Source organism: Rhamphochromis longiceps, linkage group LG23 (genome assembly GCF_057381845.1).
Source record: "Rhamphochromis longiceps isolate RC_006_pf linkage group LG23, R_longiceps_female_GT1.1, whole genome shotgun sequence".
NCBI classification, from domain to species: Eukaryota; Metazoa; Chordata; class Actinopteri; order Cichliformes; family Cichlidae; genus Rhamphochromis; species Rhamphochromis longiceps.
This window is the reverse complement of record NC_140578.1, coordinates 6,282,054-6,300,191: the sequence shown is the minus strand read 5'-3', so window position 1 is coordinate 6,300,191 and position 18,138 is coordinate 6,282,054. Positions and strand designations below refer to the sequence as shown.

The 18,138-nt window shown below is 37.3% G+C and overlaps 2 protein-coding genes across 5 annotated transcripts; both read left to right on the top strand.

Annotated features, from left to right (window-relative positions):
• Positions 1-398: 398 nt before the first annotated feature.
• LOC146641122 (cytochrome P450 2J4-like) lies at positions 399-8,684 on the top strand. Of its 2 annotated transcripts, XM_085398372.1 has the most exons (10): positions 399-605; positions 3,591-3,621; positions 4,714-4,876; positions 5,027-5,176; positions 5,289-5,449; positions 5,884-6,060; positions 6,152-6,290; positions 6,851-7,038; positions 7,625-7,766; positions 8,032-8,684. In XM_085398372.1, the coding sequence occupies exons 1-10, from the start codon at positions 436-438 to the stop codon at positions 8,205-8,207; spliced, it is 1,497 nt and encodes a 498-aa protein (XP_085254498.1). In that variant the 5' UTR covers positions 399-435; the 3' UTR covers positions 8,208-8,684. The 2 variants fall into 2 exon arrangements, with proteins under 2 accessions (XP_085254498.1, XP_085254496.1); XM_085398370.1 differs by lacking the exon at positions 399-605 and having other exon boundaries at positions 3,297-3,621; positions 8,032-8,679.
• An 845-nt stretch (positions 8,685-9,529) lies between these two features.
• LOC146641121 (cytochrome P450 2J2-like) lies at positions 9,530-17,261 on the top strand. 3 transcript variants are annotated; one of them, XM_085397922.1, is made up of 9 exons: positions 9,530-9,931; positions 13,019-13,181; positions 13,279-13,428; positions 13,530-13,690; positions 14,144-14,320; positions 14,401-14,536; positions 14,749-14,936; positions 16,572-16,713; positions 16,889-17,261. In XM_085397922.1, the coding sequence occupies exons 1-9, from the start codon at positions 9,731-9,733 to the stop codon at positions 17,062-17,064; spliced, it is 1,494 nt and encodes a 497-aa protein (XP_085254048.1). In that variant the 5' UTR covers positions 9,530-9,730; the 3' UTR covers positions 17,065-17,261. The 3 variants fall into 3 exon arrangements, with proteins under 3 accessions (XP_085254048.1, XP_085254047.1, XP_085254049.1); XM_085397921.1 differs by having other exon boundaries at positions 14,398-14,536; XM_085397923.1 differs by having other exon boundaries at positions 13,019-13,155; positions 13,279-13,690; positions 14,398-14,536.
• Positions 17,262-18,138: the final 877 nt, after the last annotated feature.

Below are 18,138 nucleotides of genomic sequence, written 5' to 3'. Positions count from 1 at the left end.
TTAGGGCCTTCTAAATCTAACTAATGCAAATAAATCACACTGAGGTTTCTTTACACTGAGAGATTTCTTTGTGTTAAAGTTTGCACTTTGCTCACGGTTCAGCATGAGGTGGGACTGCAGCGCTATCAGTGATTCAGGTTACAAGTTAACCTGTGACCTGTTCTCAGGATGTATCTAGTCAGAGATAGATCATTAGTCATAGTTGTTCTGTGTATATGTTCCTATTAAGTGGATTTAAGATTTATGTCAAGTTTAAAGCTAAGGCATTTGGAGGATTTATTTAATGGTTCCACAATATGACTTACCCCAGACAGGCTGTTGTCACAGAAGAGCAAACATGTCCTCTTGTGTTCAAAGTTGACCATGAAAAGTTGAACCTTGACATACCTGGACATGTCTGCTGTTCACTTGTAGCAGGAGAGTTGAATAGAAGATATGGAGTCGATATACAATCTTCTCTGCTTGGAGTGGATAGATGGCAGGAGTATTTTAATATTTTTGACTGTTTTTCTACTGTTGACAGATATTCTGAAGAACAGAGTGCCAAAAAACTTTCCTCCTGGACCCTGGGCTCTTCCTTTCATTGGTGACCTTCATTGTATCCAGTCTACCAGACTTCACGTGCAGTTGACAGAAGTATGAGTCCTTACCAAAATAAAAAATAAAGGTATTACATTTGAGGTTTCAAAAACCTTCATTCAACCAGACAGATTTCACCTGCAGCTGACTAACTAGTAATAAAACAAGAAAAATAATGTGAAAGGAAACAAACATGTGAAATGAATCACTGGAGTGCAAGGAGGCATAATTTACACTGGAGTAGACAGAGTTGTTATTTAGCTTGCATGAGGCTTGAAGCAACTATATAATGATTAAGGCTTTATTTAGCAAACTTTTACTGGCTTGTGCAAGCCCTACATACAGGGTCAATAACAAGTAAAAATATTAATTTATAAAATGGAATCGTCAACCTAGAAAAACAAATCTAGCACAATTCATAAATTAAATGGGCCCTAAAATATACTGCATTAGAATTGTAATATTTTAGTTTATAGACATAAAATTAGTTAATCTGTAACATTTTAATCAATTACATTCAGCAATGCACTAATTCCAATTTCTCAAAAGTTAATTTTTGAAATATTTGTGTAATGGGTTCTGTGATAGTAATTTGGGTTCTTCTTTTGAAGTTTGGACTGTTTGCTTAACCAAATACGCGTTATATGTATAATGTACTTGTACGTGCTTGTAAATAGTTATTTATTTTTCTTTCTATTCAAATATTTTTAACAAGTGAAATTATCACGACAAAAAGGTTAATTATTTTTAGTCGCATTCCTATGTGTATATTTGGCTTCAATCAACCTAACAGGTTGTAGCCTACTATGACTAAATTTTAGCAGTGCTGATATTTAGTAAACAAAAAACAGCAACAAGTATTGATTGTAGAAATGATAAATATAAATAGCCTCCTCAGAATGTATCTTGTTCCAAAAACAACAATATGCCGTTTGTGTTCAGTTTGCAGAGAAATATGGAAACATTTTCAGCCATTTTCAGGAGAGAAACTCAGTCTGGACTTCATTTTGGGAGCCACACGCAGTCCCAAACCTTATCGTCTGTGTGCTGTGCCACGTTAGAGCATGAGTTATCCTAAACTGAGCATGTCTGTTTCTCTGCTCTCTCAATGACTGTCTTCTGCTATTATTTTCCATTGTTTTTAAGTCAACTCCAGTGAAAACATTTCTTGAAAAAGGCAAAGCCCTGTGGCTGTTTGGGAACTAAGGATGCTGGTATTTTACAGAATAAAAAAAACAGAACATCCACCAGCTAGCAATATTCACACATGGCTTGGAAAGTAACGATAAAAAGATCTCTACCAAATTTACTTTTTTCATATATTCCACCTCTAAGTTTCAGGATGGCTGCTAGGTTTTGTGTAACAAGCATAGGAACAAATGAAGTGTGGACATAAGCTCCTCAGTGCAGGCTCCAACCATGTTACATAAGACTGAGGACATCTTGGGAATTCCAATGTAAATAACAAGTCAGGAGGTTGAGCTCTTCCAGCTGGTTACTATGGAGCTGATTGTAAATTGAAGCTTCAAACTTCAAAATGTATTTAGCTCCAAACTTCTTAAAAGTCTGCTTTGATATTGCTTTTCAAGTCACAGATATTTGCAGAGTTTTTAATGTAAATCTAAATGTAACATAAACATGTTAAGTATATGTGCCAGTTCTAAATATTATTGGTTAAATCTAAATGTTATGGGAAACAAATTTGCAGTATTAACAACCCATTCATTCCCATTTGAGTGTTTCAATACAGCTGGATGATGCAAAAGACTAAAGTACACAAATAGCAATTTGGGGGGCGCTAGCCAAGAAGTTTGCTCAACTGTCGGCCTCAATGTAATAGCAGGAATACACAAACCTGCAAACAAATTGTTGTATAGAGATTAATTATTGGGCAGCATTTAATGACTGACAAACGACTCTGTTACTTTAACTTCCCCTTGTTCAGTTCAACTTGCTTTCCCCCTTTTTTTAAAATACATTTTAAACAATTAATCACTATTCTCTTAAGTCAGTGTATAAAAGCGATCCATTTGAATAAAAGGCACACCGATATCTTTGTTAACTGTATCATTTTAAATAATTTTTCTTTAAAGTTCTCCTCATTATTCTTCCCACATTCCAAACCAAATTAGGAGTCGGGTTTCAAGATAAGGTGCCAGTGCCTTTAACCTACTGGGCGGTTTAAACGTTTCACACACTGAGTGTGTTGTTTTCTTTGGCTCTGAATATGTTATGTAATTATGGCAAGAACCCAAAGGTCCCCAGAAGAAGAATACCAACTACTGTAAACCATACAGGCCAGTAGAGGTCTGAAATATACTGCTCAAAAACTGATCGTGCTTAAATCACAAATGAGATCTTTGTGAATGAAATATTTAATAAATATATTACGTAATTTTTTGAGAAAAAAAAACAAAGTAGACAGTCAGTGAAAAACAAAGCCATAAGCTTTCTAAATTTAACTAAAAGGTAAAAGTTTTATTTCTCGGGTGTTTTCTTAATTAATAAATGTACGAAAACAATAATCCTACACTGAAAACACACCGTGTGTCTAAGACCTGAAACAAGCACTGTTACCTGTGTTCCTCCTAAACGTAGCCCTAAATTTTCCTAACTTCATACACTGTTACAACTCCGATTTTTCTTAACCACCTGGTACAGGTGTAACAGTTGTAACAGAGTGTCTTAGAGATGTAGTGTAATTTTACATTGGTTAAGTCTTATTAACCACGCGCTTTTATTTTGAAAGCGTCTTTCCACGTCCTCTGGTAATAAAACAATCATCGTCACATTTGCAGATATAGCCCATCTCAACAAGCGACAGCCTAACTAAGCGAAGACATGGAGACATTATACAGCCTTCTTGGCTCAGAGTGGATAGACGGCAGGAGCATTTTAATCTTTTTGTTTGTTCTTCTGCTTACGACTGAAGTTTTGAAGAACAGAGTGCCAAAAAACTTTCCTCCCGGACCGAGGGCTCTGCCTTTCATTGGAAATCTTCATCGCATCAGACCTGATAGAATTCATCTGCAGTTTGCAGAGGTATACATACTGCTACTGCTACTACTAATTTTTATTAATAAAATGTCATGTTATAAAAATAAAGTGCCCCAGGCATTAAAAGTGGTATTACACCGAATTAAGACACGTAGGATACGGTGAACAAGTGGGTCTTCAACTTAGCTTTAAAAAGCTCCACAGAGCATGCGTTGAAGGAGGTTGTTCTACAAAAATGGGGCAAGAAAAGAAAAAGCACGCTCTCCATTAGTCTTTTTTCTGGCTTTAGGAACATGTAGAAGGCCAGAATCCTGACATATGACCTCTTTATTGGACAAGAGTGTAACTATCAATAACCTTACAAATATCAATTTCATTTTGTACAAATCTGGCCTACTGTCTGAAGTTTGTGTGGTTTTCCATCTGAGCAGATGAAGCTTTCTGCACCATCTTTTCAACATCCTAATTTGTTTATGTGCTAAACAGAAATAATTTCCTTTCTTGTTGCTAAAAACTCATTCTGAAGTATGCTTTCACTTACTCAGAGGGTATAGCAAACGTGGCAGTTTGTCGTGAAACAACTACTGTAATCTCCACATTTTGACTTTTTCCTCTAAATAGACTTTTTGACTTTTCCCCCAGAAACATAATTTCGCCTTTTTTCAAAGAACAGTATTTTGACTTTTTTCTCAAAATACATTCTTGATCTTATTCTCAAAATGATCAACAGTATTTTTTTTCTCGCCCTAATACTCATAGAACGCAACCATTATCATGAGTTACTAGTGGGCTGGAAAGTAATAGACAAACAGACAGTGCATTTATAAAGCAAGTAAAATGCTTTTAATTGCTTTTGAAATGTGCAATAGAGCACAACAGTCACAGAGTTTAACATTGTCTTAAATATTTTCTTATATAAAATGCCTACCTATGGTATGAATAAAGTTTTTGTTATCTTGTCTTTTTGGTTATTTATTGAGAGAAAGGGACGTTGCTGTATGTGAAGCTGTATTTTATTCAGAAGAAGCTGTATTAATATTGGCTTTCTTAAGAGGAAATAGCCAAAATTATGAAGCGGTCACCCAAATGAGGCAGATCCCAACCCAACACTAAGCAAAATCTTCTGTTCATGTTCAGTTTGCAGAGAAACATGGAAACATATTCAGCCTTCGATTCTTTGGTCAAAGAACTGTGATCATTAATGGCTACAAGCTTGTCAAAGAAGCCCTAATCCAACGAGGAGAAGACTTCATGGATCGCCCCAGCCTACCAATGTTTGAAGAATTGGTTGGGAATAAAGGTGATAATTTTACTTGAAAAGTTTTTCAAGATGTTTTTTAATAAGACCAGCATCATCTGACTATTTAGCAATGTTAAAACTTAGGTCAGTATTTTACTGACCTTATTTTTAAGTTACTTTGGGCCTAACGCAGTCTTGTTTTTCCAAAAGGTCTTGTGATATCAAATGGGTATCAGTGGAAGCAACAGAGGAGATTTGCTCTTCACACACTCAGAAACTTTGGTCTGGGCAAGAAGACCCTGGAGTTTTCCATCCAGCAGGAGTGCCAGTATCTCACAGAGGCTTTTGCAGATCACCAAGGCACACACACACACCCACACACACACACAAAACGTACACAATTTTTTTACATAATCGAAATTAATTATGAGTTTGCTTTAATGTTTTGTCTAATGAACATATGCTCTTTCAGGAAAACCTTTTAATACCCAGTCACTGTTAAACAATGCTGTGTCCAACATCATTTGCTGTTTGGTGTTTGGGAATCGTTTTGAGTACACCGATGAGCAGTTTCAGTCTATTCTGCAGCTCTTCAGTGACATAGTGTACTTGGAGGGAAGCGTGTGGGCACAGGTGGAACTCTTTCACATATGTTAGTGTTGTTTGATTCAGGATTTAAAAATAACAAATAAGAAACTTTAGCTGAACTTTTTTGTGCAGCCCAAGTGAAAGCTGTTTTTGCAAACAGAGCAGTTAGAGGAGCATAGCTATTGTTCACATTAGACTCCACCTGGGCTGTGCCTTGTCTCAGATTCTCAGACTGATATCTCAGCGCAGATTATCTTTCCTGAAATATTTTACTGTTGTGTTCCTTTAACTGCAGTGGAGGAAGAAAGTCACTTATGAAATCTGCTGTGGTGTAAAAGAGATTTTAATTACTATTAAAGTATGCTTCAAAATTGTGTTTAAATGATTTTACTCGGTTACTTTTCATTACTGCCGATCACAGGTTAAGCCTACTTTTGCAAAATTTGACCTATTACTGCTACTGTCTTCCTGTTCTGTAGATTTACAACACATTACCCTGGCTGATGAGGTGGCTGCCTGGACCTCACCAAAAAATATTCACTCTGATCCAAAAGATAATTGATTTTGTAGAAGTCAAGATCAAAGAACACAGAGAAAACCTCAACCCATCATCACCAAGAGACTACATTGATGCTTTTCTCATAGAAATGGGGGAGGTAAGTGTTTTCAAAATGTGTTCTTGTTCATTTACATTTTCTAAAAAACATGCCTTTTATTTCCTGCGTCTGGCTTTTGTGACTCTGATAGAAGGAGGACGAAGACTCTGGTTTTAGTCTCAGCAATTTGTGCATTTGCACCCTGGACTTGTTTGGTGCTGGAACTGAAACCACTACAACTACTTTACACTGGGGACTGCTATACATGATCTACTACCCTGACATTCAAGGTGTGTGTATGAACAATATTAATCCTGAATACACACTTGGGACCATCTTTCTATTCGTTTTTTTCAGAGATTTTGACAGGTTTGTAGCTTAAACCTATTCGCTGGAACGTTCAAGACAATTTAACTACACAGCAAAGCAAGACATGAGTAGGCAAAGTTCTTTATGTTTCTCGTGCACGGGAGAGAATTGGACAAACGCCGTTCCTTCGCTTGACCCCAGTTGCTCTCGTCCGTTCCCCCGTAACACTGCTCTTTTATTTAGGTTACATGAATATACATAGGTTCATTAACATATGACGTATACATGCACACAAAGAGTACCGTGTAAGTATGTCTGTGTGTGTGTGTGACCCCATAAACGACTTCCCTAAACCTAATAAATATATATTTCTAGGCATAAATGACAATCCAACAATACAAATCTAACAGATTTCTCACAGATCATTCTTGTGTTGGTTAATTTTGTTCAGTTTATTTCAGTTTTATTTTTTAATCCAGGTTCCTTTTATTAGTGCCAAATTGCAACAACAGCCACCAGTTTGTTTTCTCACTATGTGCAGAAAAAGTCCAGGCTGAGATCGATGCTGTGATTGGTTCATCCAGACAGCCGTCTATGACTGACAGAGAAAACATGCCGTATACTGATGCGGTCATCCATGAGATCCAGAGAATGGGCAACATCATTCCCCTCAATGTGGCCCATGTTGCAAACAAGGACACAACATTGGATAAGTACACAATCCCAAAGGTACACAAAGGAATTGCGAAGAAGAATTTTTTTTATAGCACTTTTTGGTGTTTTTTGTTTTCTCAGATAGATTTTGAATGAAAAAGTTGTCCTTTTATCATCTAATGCCAGGACTCTCAAAGTTTGTTGTCCTCAATAACATTTTGTTTTGAAGAAGAACCACTCAGTGCATCATGGAAACTATATGTTTCATCAAAAAAGAAAGTTTTAGGCTTAATCTTGAAAGTACAGAGGGTGTCTGCCTCCCACATCCAAACTGGGAGAAACAGAAGAGGGGCCTGAAAGCTGAAGGCTCTGCCTCCTATTCTACTTTTAAACACACTGGGAACCACAAGTTTTATAGAAGTTAATATGAATGAAATATGCTCTTTCTTTCTAGTCCCTGTCGGTACTCTTGCTGCAGCATTTTGAATCATCTGAAGGCTTTTCAGCGAGCATTTTGAGCAACCTGTTAATAATGAATAGATGAATGTAGAAGTAATAAATGCATGAACAATCAGCAATACCAGAAACACGTATGACACGCTGATTAGAACAAACACTAGACATGTTTAAATAACACTTCTAACTGGCAGTATTTTCTCAGGGTACAATGATCATACCTGCTCTACACTCTGTCTTAAATGACGAGACAATGTGGGAAACTCCAAACTCCTTCAACCCTCAACACTTTCTCGACCAGGATGGTAAATTCAGGAGGAGAGAGGCCTTCCTTCCTTTTTCTACAGGTTAGTCAGTTGTTGCAGTTCCTCAAAATCCAGTTAAAGGATGTTTCAAGCCAAGTGTTTTAAGAAGGCAAGATTAATAAAGTAGTATGTCTTGCCATTAATTGTTTGACTTAGCAGCCATTTACAGTTACAGCCTTAACTTTGGTAGGGGATCGGTCTGTTAATGGTATCTCTGTTAAGTTCCACAGCTGCAGCAATAATCTGTGATCAAAGTGATTAACTTCTAAATTGTGTGAATAAAACTTGTGTCTCATTGTGTACTCAGGCAAGCGCTCATGTCTTGGAGAACAGCTGGCCCGGATGGAGTTATTCTTGTTTTTTACCTCCCTCCTTCAGAGGTTTTCATTCTCTGCACCTGCTGGAGAGCAGCCCAGTCTGGAGTTCAAGTTAGGAGCCACTCGCAGTCCCAAACCTTACCGCCTCTGTGCCGTGCCACGTTAAACCACCAGTTCTTGTAAACCGAGGGCATATCTTTCTCAGTACAATGAATCACAACTAATCACTGTCTTCCATTATTATTACACTGTCTTCCAGCTAATCTATTATATTCTATTATATTTGTTGTAATGAATGATGATCTCCTATATTACAATTTTAGAATAATGCCAGTTGTGATTTTTTTGTCCTCTCTGTATTAAAGGACTGTTTTCAAATATGCAGTAAATACATTCTCTTCCAACTCTCTTAAAGTCTTTTCCAAACCACATTAAATTTGTCAGACCTACCAGACTCAATGTGCTTAAATAAATCACACTGTCATTAGGATTTGTGTTTAAGGTCACAATATAGTTTCAGAATCGGGTGTGACGGGTGGGAGTACAGTTAGTTTCAGTGCTGTTTATCAGTTTGAGAGTGCATGATGTAATCGGGATACTTCAAATGGGTTTTGTGAAAATAAAATTTCAATAAACACTTTACTCTTTATTTAAAGGCTTTCAGAGTCACTTGTTGTCTTCATGAATAAAACACCACATTCTGGCATGTGAAGAAGTAAAGAACTTTTCTTGGGTGTAAATCAAACCTTTGCCTTTGCACACAAAGAAAATTCTGAGGTGTTCTTTATCTTCACATGTGCATGATATAAAATAACCAGTGAGAGAATGTCACCACATCTAAAGTAACCATGGTGAGGCAAATATTTAAATCCTTAAGTGAAAGCACTATTACCACACAAATACTATTAGTGACCAATAATTCAGCAATCTTAAGATTATAAACAAAGGATAATTATAGGCTGGATGTGAACCGCATTGCTGGCTGGAGCTTTTGTGTGGAATCTGCCTGTTCTTTGTACAGACACACAATGGGACACACCTCTAAAAGTGGTTGAAAACAGCAAGTTTCAGATTGGTGACAGTAAAATTGTGAGATTAAGAGGACTGAGGTACAACTGGAGCAGGTTGAGAGGTTGAATGGGTGCATTGGAGGCTTCAACCCCTAAACTGGGAGAGTGCATTCAGCAGATTACAGGTTCTGAAGTTCAACTTCTGAAGTCTCTGTTGAGAAAAAATCAAGTTCTATGAACATCTACAGAAACTAAGGGATCTGGTTAAACCACCATTACAGCCAGTGAAGGTTTTACTATGCTAATATGCGCTTTTCAAAGAGAAATCTGTGTTACTATATTGCTTTTTGGCCATTGGACCCCTCTGCAGCAGCTGCAGGTACAACAAGAGAGCACTGAGCACTTTTCACAACCTAGCATGCCCCAGCTGCATGCTTACCGCATGCATTTGGTACCAAACCTCAGATCTGTTGTGCTGGCGCAGTTAAGAGTGTTATCCCATCCCTGACACATCTGACGAATAAGCGGAGTAAACGTTCTCACGTGTTTTGTAATGAAGCATTTGGTTTCTCTTTTTTCTCTTTGTGAAAAGAAACCAAAGCTCGAGGGGGAGTTAACAAATCGATCAACTGATTGTTACCTGTAAACGAACTACAGGTCAGCACAAACAACTGAAGACATGGAGACATTATACAGTGTCCTCGGGTTAGAGTGGATAGACTTCAGCAGCATTTTCTTATTCCTGTGTGTTTTTCTGCTCCTGACTGATTTTTTAAAGAACAGAGTGCCGAGAAATTTTCCTCCTGGACCCTGGGCACTTCCTTTCATCGGCGATCTTCATCGCATCAGACCTAGTAGACTTCACCTGCAGTTCGCAGAGGTATGACACTATACATAAGAATAATATGTTATATTAAACAAATTGCTGACAGTTTAGAGTTTAAGATGAAGACACCAGGCCTGCCCAATAAAGTCGCTCTGCCTCATTAACTGAATTGTACTGATACACTTTAAGTTACACTAATCAAATGTGCAAGTTATATTTTGTTATTCGATTCGCAATAGCTTTGTGCTTCTGTAGGTCAGACTGTTCATTCAGCAGTTCATGGAGCTGGTTTTATAACATTACCGACAATGAAATAATGTCACTCCTGCTTTGCTTTTGCAATCAAACACAAACATTTTTGCATTTCTCTGCGGTATGAGTGTGCTATGCGTGTGTAGTTCTAAATCTGCATAGCGTGTTTAAGTGTATGGAGGGCTTGGAGTGTCAATAAATACATTATTAAATATTTAATTAAATGTATCATTAATGAATTAAAATGTTAAATATTTAAATAACAAAAATATTATTAATTAATACAAAAAATAATTAAAAATGAATGAGTTATTAAATTCTTTAAATGATGATACTCGATTTTTAAGTAATTCTTTATATATGTAATTATTTTCAAATATATATTTTTACATATTTATCATGTTGGCAATCACCTTGCAGCATGTAAAAATGACCTTGGATTTAGCCTTAAGCATCATTTCATTTTCATTTCAGAACTGTAGCATGTTATTTATATCCATAAAAGGCAGGGGCGGCTCTAGAAGGGTGGCATGGGGTGACAAGTGCCACCCTAAAATGATCCCTTGCCACCCCAAGTGCCACCCCAGTTTTGCATATGACGGTGTTGTTTATTAAAATAAGATAGCATTAACAGTTTTTATCGTAGTTACAGTCAACAGTGAATATAAATGCTAAAACTGAATATATTGGATAGTGTTCCACCCCTGCACCATTAACAAATGGTTCAGCCCATAGCAGGACCAGCTTTTTTCTTGTTTTCAGTAGCAAGCCATGCTTATGATTGTGCCAGAGCACATTTTAAACAACACCATGGGAATTTTGGATTTTACACAGGTGGTTGGATGTTACACTCTGGAAATGGAAGGAAGGTGAGTGTTATTAACCCTCCGTGGTCCACGGACACGCTGCACCTCCAAATCACATGACTATTTTAAGCTGACATAGCAAAAAGCTGCAGCCATGCTGAGTCTCTATTTCAGCCCACATTGAAAGTTCGGACTTTAAAGTTTTTACATTTTAATTACAGGCCAGTAAATCCAGAGTTATGATAATATATATAAGCCATGCTTTTTTTCTAAATACTGTCGTTACGTTTTTGTGTGTGTGTGTTTTAAGCATTTTCTAAGGACAGCGCGAAAACGGTAAAGAAAGGGAAAAAAACACCTCTTTCCTATCGGTGGAAAAATGTACCATGTCGACCAATTTAAAAAAAAGTCAACATGTGGGATTTGGTTGTTTGGGAAGAGGGAAAAGTTTTGGGAATGACGGTAACGGCAGCGAGACAGAGCAAGCGAGTGAGGGAGAGTTTTTAGATGTGGGAGATTTGTGACGTTTAGTGTGGAGTGTATACTTAGTGTATTGTGTTGTCTTGTGTAGCTGTTCTGTTGTGTAGTCGTTTTGTTTTGTGTGTCAGTGAGGGCACTAATGAATGTCACTAAGGCACATTTGCAATGTAAACACTGTTACTAAGTAGAAAACTAGCAGAGTGATACACCTCCTGTTGTCAGGCCTGCAGGTTTATCCCTGTGCTGTTCTCCTCTGTCTTTTGGTGGACAAACTTTTTTTTATTGGCACACATCCTTTGTGGAGCATCTTATTGCAACACTTAATTGTTCTCTCACTTTAATTTTAGTAATATTTTTAAATGGTTGTAGAAAATGAAAAAAACAAACGGCAGGTGTATTGGCTGCATTTTTAGATAAATAGTTGTATATGTTTACAAAATGAACAATAAATGAACAATTTATATTTGCATTTCAAGTTATAAAAATTTACTCAACATGTCTGTGGGTTTTTTTTTTACAGTAAAAAATACTACTAGGGTTTTAAGTTCTTTGTGTGATTTCAGATCAGTAATAGTACTATTAATAGTAATAATAGTACTAATGCAGTATGTCAGTGAAAAAAACAACTAAATTCAGTTGAGCTGAAAAGAATGATACCAAACAAGGCAAGGGGGAAAAAATAAAATGAAACAATTTGAGGGTGAAATACAAACCGAAACTCAAAAGGAGTCAAAAATGGCCGGTTGTATTTCAGACCTCAGTGGGTTAATCCAACAAATCATGAAAAATTAGGTTTAAATTTTTGTTCATGACAGTGCAGATTTCTGACATTTTGTGTAATTTAAGCTGTAACAATGTGATTGTTTTCTAACAAAAAACAGTGTGAAACTTAAGTTAGACTTGTGTTTGTAAATGAACCACCCCATGTTGTGTAGCTTTCTGGATTTTATACTTATTGGGCTACATATTTATTTATTATACAGGCTATACAGTACATAACATCAAAACTCACATGTTTTATGTAACTTAAGTGTGTAATTATGTGGACTACAGACAATAATTAAGTTATAGACTATATTTATTTGAAAAATGTGTATACTTACTGCATTTGAATCATTTTAACCATATGTAACCACCTGCATATGTGTTTGGGGGGAAAAAAAGGCTTTGATTTTGCCACCCCCATTTGATTTCTTTGCCACCCTAAGAAAATTTCTCTAGATCCGCCCCTGATAAAAGGTGAATTATAAATGCCTTGCAACCACCTGGCAGTGGGTTAAAAAAAAAGATCAAATAAACAACATCTACCACCAGTGTGATTAGGATATTGTAAATTCCTGCAATAATACAGAGAAAACCCCAGAAACCATCAAGCACATGGCAACAAACTGCATTTTAGCAGAACGAAATCTCAAGCAGCACCAGGCTCGGGGACGGGTAACTATCTGCCGCGACTGGTTTGGGGTGAGGGGATGGAAACAGTACGAAAACATAGCGTGCAAGAGAGTCAGAGATGAATAAAAACGAATGTTTAAATGCAAAGCGATGTATAAAAACACAGTTGTCATCCTCACTAACACACCTGTCCACTTTCTGTGTTCAGTTTGCAGAGAAATATGGAAAAATTTTCAGCCTTCGACTCTTTGGTGGAAGAGTTGTGGTCCTTAATGGCTATAAGCTTTTGAGAGAAGCGCTGGTACAACAAGGAGAAGATTTCACAGATCGTCCCGCAGTACCCATATTTGAAGACTTATTTGGGAATAATGGTGTTTTTTTCTTTTCCTTTTTTCCCCCAAAAGAATCTCATTAGCAGCAATTAGACCAGCAGCATCAGTGTGTGTGTGTGTGTGTGTGTGTCCAAAGGTCTTGTGATGTCAAATGGGTATCAGTGGAAGCAGCAGAGGAGATTTACTCTTCATACACTCAGAAACTTTGGTCTGGGGAAGAAGACCCTGGACTTTTCCATCCAGCAGGAGTGCCAGTATCTCACAGAGGCCTTTGCGGATCATCAAGGCACACACAAACACACGCACACACACTTAGAAATTGCACAAACATCATTACGCAACAAGCCTTTTACTGCCTCGTATTCTCATTGTCTCTTTATTCTACAGGAAAGCCTGTTAATGCCCAGCCACTGTTAAACAACGCCGTGTCAAACATCATCTGTTGTTTGGTATTTGGGGATCGATTTGAGTACACTGATGAGCAGTATCAGTCTATTCTTAATAACTTTACTGAGATAGTACGTTTACAGGGAACCACAGTGGCACAGGTAACCTCCTTTAAAAAGGCAACAACATTTATTAATCTTATTACATCACAACATGTCCTAAATACATGTCATATATAGTTAAGTAACAAACATCACCTTATTGAATTCAAATGTCTTGATCTAAAATTAATTTTTTTACTGAACATCCATAATTGGAAAGTGTGTTAGTAATTATCTAGATTAACCTTTAATTTCAGTGGTCACTGAAACATAAACTGAGTGTATAGAATCACCAAACTGAAATGGTTTGTTGACTTTGCTCCAAAATAAGGTTTTGAAAGATTTAATTTTTCCCTGGATGTTAGACTTCCTTCAATATCTTTGGATCTGTGGGATTCCCCAACACAAGTTAATTCAGGATCCTTTTAGTACCACATAGAAATACACAAGTAGAAATGTCACAGTTGTTACCAGGCCATCATATAATTTGGTAACTGTCTTTCTGTTCTGTAGATGTACAACACAATGCCCTGGTTGGTGAAGTGGCTGCCCGGACCTCATCAGAAGATATTAACTTTAAAACGACACATAACTGATTTCATAAAAACGAAAATCAGAGAACACATAGAAAACTTTAACCCAGCATCACCGAGAGATTACATCGATGCCTTTCTCATAGAAATGGGAGAGGTGAGTGGTGTGCTGTGTTTTCCATTTTGCATTTCAAATGAAATATGTCAACAGTTATTTATTCCTGTCTCTGCTAGAAGGAGGGCAGTGATTCAGTTTTTGATCACAGCAGTTTAAGTGCATGCACTATGGACCTGTTTTTTGCTGGAAGCGAAACTACAACCACTACTTTACACTGGGGACTACTTTACATGATCTTCTACCCTGACATACAAGGTGTGCATAATATCCACCATGCCTGCATACTGTGTAATCATCTTGCCATCACATATTGATTGCAGGTGGGATGAGAATTTTCTCCCCAGTTAACTGTGCAGCAGACAACACTCAGTTTTTAAGTCTCACTCATTTCAGTTTAGTTTTAGTTTTTTAGTTTATTTTCATCTTAAGCTTTATTTTTAAACTTGTTTCCTGTTTTCACTCCGCAGAGAGAGTCCAGGCTGAGATCGATGCTGTGATTGGTTCATCCAGACAGCCGTCTATGACTGACAGAGAAAACATGCCCTATACTGATGCGGTCATCCATGAGATCCAGAGAATGGGCAACATTATCCCCTTCAATGTGGCCCGCAGTGCAAGCAAGGACACTGCAATTGATAAGTACACAATCCCAAAGGTGCACAATCCACTAATAATTTTAGTGCCTTTTATTTTTCCAAGTCAGACTTTCTGGCTTAGCATTTTAAACCTCCAGGAACCAACCCAACCCCCCAAACATAAAAAGCAAATAAATACACAATACACAAATAAACGCCAAAACGAAACAAACAAACAAACAAACAAACAAACGGACAAACTGTTGAAACAAGGTGATTACCACGTCCTTTCTAAGTATTCAGGAGATCCTACACTTGCTCTTCGACCTCAGCTTTGTTATTTGTCCATTTTGGACTGTTGTTGATACTTGATGATGCAAACATTGTTTATTTTTTTTGAAGTTGCACAAAGTTATAACTTTAATTAAGTAGCTGTTCACTCTAGTTCATACTAGTGTTTCAAGTATTGTATGGGAAGACAGAAATCATGTGTTTATGTGAGCTTGAACCTGTAGGTGAGTGAGTCTTTCGAATATTGTTCAGAAAATGATCTAAATTCCTGATAAATTAGATGCATTTATTATTAACTGTGGTTATTGGCTAAAATATATGGAAATGGGATATTTTGTGAGATTTAAATAAGAACAGAATGCAGTGATTTGTAAGTTTTATAAACTAACATGTAACAGAAATATATTAGAAAACATGTCAGATGTTTAAATTGAGATATTTTACTATTTCATAAAAACTATCAGCTTATTTTGAATCTGATTACAGAAACATGTCCTAAAAAGGTGGGATAGTAGAAGAGTCATGAAACAAAAAAATATCTAACAAATAAAACTCAAGACTGCCTAACAGCTAAATTCCTATATCAGAAAGGATGGGACATTTTCTCCAAAAAAGTCCAGCACCAGGTCTCCTCAGTTTGCAAATGAGTAAAAAAATGAGTAAAAAGATGATATAGTACACAGTGGTAAACACGGTGTTGTCCCAATGAATTTTATTAGTTTAAATATCTGATATTTTCTCTTTCTTCTGATTTTATTTAATTTTTTTTATTTATTACACTTGTTACCACCCGTCTAGGGCCAGGCAATAACATGAGTGAGGCACTCGCTTCCCCCCCAAGACCCAAGCAGCCACAGCAAACAAATCCGTTCGTTATAATGTGATTTATTTACAATGTGGAAAAAAGGAACAACAAAACGGGAGTGTCAACACTTCAGGGTGAGCCAAGGCCAAAACAATAAACAAAACAAATCTACACAAATCCCGCACCCCTGCCCTTACCAAAACAAAGTCCAAAAAAAAAAAAGACAGAGTCTGAGCTCCTTAACTAATTCAAAACAGGAGAAAACGGGTGATCAAAAGAAACGGCAGCTCACCCCTACCCACTCCACTTCCACAACTTCTAAGCCGCACTGCAGCCAGCCGCTGCCACAGGTACACTGCTGGGTCATGAGGAGAAACGCAAGGACCTCTCCCGCCATAGCACTCCAGTCTCCTTTTAATGGGCGGGTCCTCCAGCTGGGACCAGTCACGTCAGGGCGGTGTATCCACGCACCAATCGGAGCAGGGCCCTGGCACAGCTGAATTAACATAAAAAGATACATCACCTGCACAAAACAAACACATGAACATGCAAGTTCGTAACACACTTTTGATTATTTTACAATTTTAGCATCTCAGTTTTTTGTGTCATACTTCTTCAGGGCACCATAATCCTGGCTTCACTTGACTCGGTCCTACATGATGAGTCAATGTGGGAAACTCCACACTCTTTCAACCCCGAACACTTTCTGGACCAGGATGGTAAATTTCGCAAGAGAGAGGCCTTCCTTCCATTTTCTGCAGGTTAGTTGGAAGTCAAAACCTTTTCTATTCTAAAAAGAGCAAAATGAAAAACCCATACTATGTCTTTCCTTGTAATCATCTTGCCACCACAATGTCTTTGTTTGTGCAATATTAATCTGTGATAAAAGTGACTATTTTATCTAACATAATAAAACTGTATGCTGTGTATTCTCAGGTAAGCGTGTGTGTATTGGGGAACAGCTGGCCAGGATGGAGTTATTCCTGTTCTTTGCCTCCCTCTTTCAGAGGTTTTCATTCTCTGCACCTGCTGGAGAGCAGCCCAGTCTGCAGTTCCAGCTGGGAGGGACTCGCTGTCCCCAACCTTACCGCCTCTGTGCTGTAACACGTTAAACCAGCAACTATGACAAAGTGAAAATGCCTGATTCTCAGCTTGATGAATCACTGTTTTATCACATTTATTATCTAATACAGTATCTACCCCTCTGTATTTTTCATATCTCATAGTGTGTGTAAAATGGGATTTGTCATTTTTGTTCTTGTCAGCCGGTATACCAGTTTTGATAAACTTTTACACAGTGAATCTTTTATATTCAAGTATACATTTTAATGTTAAACCAGCTAAAACTGAGATTAGTTTATCCTTTCATTCTGACATTAAAGCAAGTGAAAGCATGGACTGAGTCCCTTTGCTGGCTAACAATTTCATAGTATATGATACCTGCCTGTTCATTGCTTTTACAATTCTGAATTCTGTCATGTTATGATGAGAAAAGCTTGTTTCAAAGAAAACATTATAAAAATTTCCACTTTATTTGAAGGCTTATAGAATACTTGACCTTAAACAAATAGTAACTCTGAAAATTTGTCTCTTCTGAAGCTTGACTTTTCATATCTCTATATATCAGCATGTACCCAGTCAAAGTTTTTTGTTTTACCTGAACTGTGTTTGAAGTGAGAAAAATCTAGGGTGGCAAGGGATTCTTGAGTAAAAGTGTTATTGCCACATTTTAGAAATACTTCTCAAAACCAATAATTTAAGCTGTATTAAAATGAGCAGCAGGTGTGCCATGATGGTTGCAGTACCAAAAGAGTATCGAATACAGGGTATAAAGGACTTGATTTGCATTATGACTTCTTTGCTGTGGGGAGTGTTTGGGTGCAACTGGGCATCCAAATTGACACCATTAAGTTTAGGATTTTGGTGCAAGAAAGACCTCTGTACCTCGGGAGTATTGCTTCTGTTATTAGCTCAATAAGATGCAATACTTGAATGATCCTTTAGAAATTTGGAGTTCTGATTTTACAATTAGTTTTAAGATTTTATTGTGGACTTTTAAAGCCCTCTCTGAGCTTCCACCAAAGTGTATTTTAATCTGACATCGTACCTGGTCATAAGGTCCTCAGCCAAAACTCTGCTGGTCGTCCTATATTTTAGGTGAGAAACGATGTTACCAGGCTTTTTCT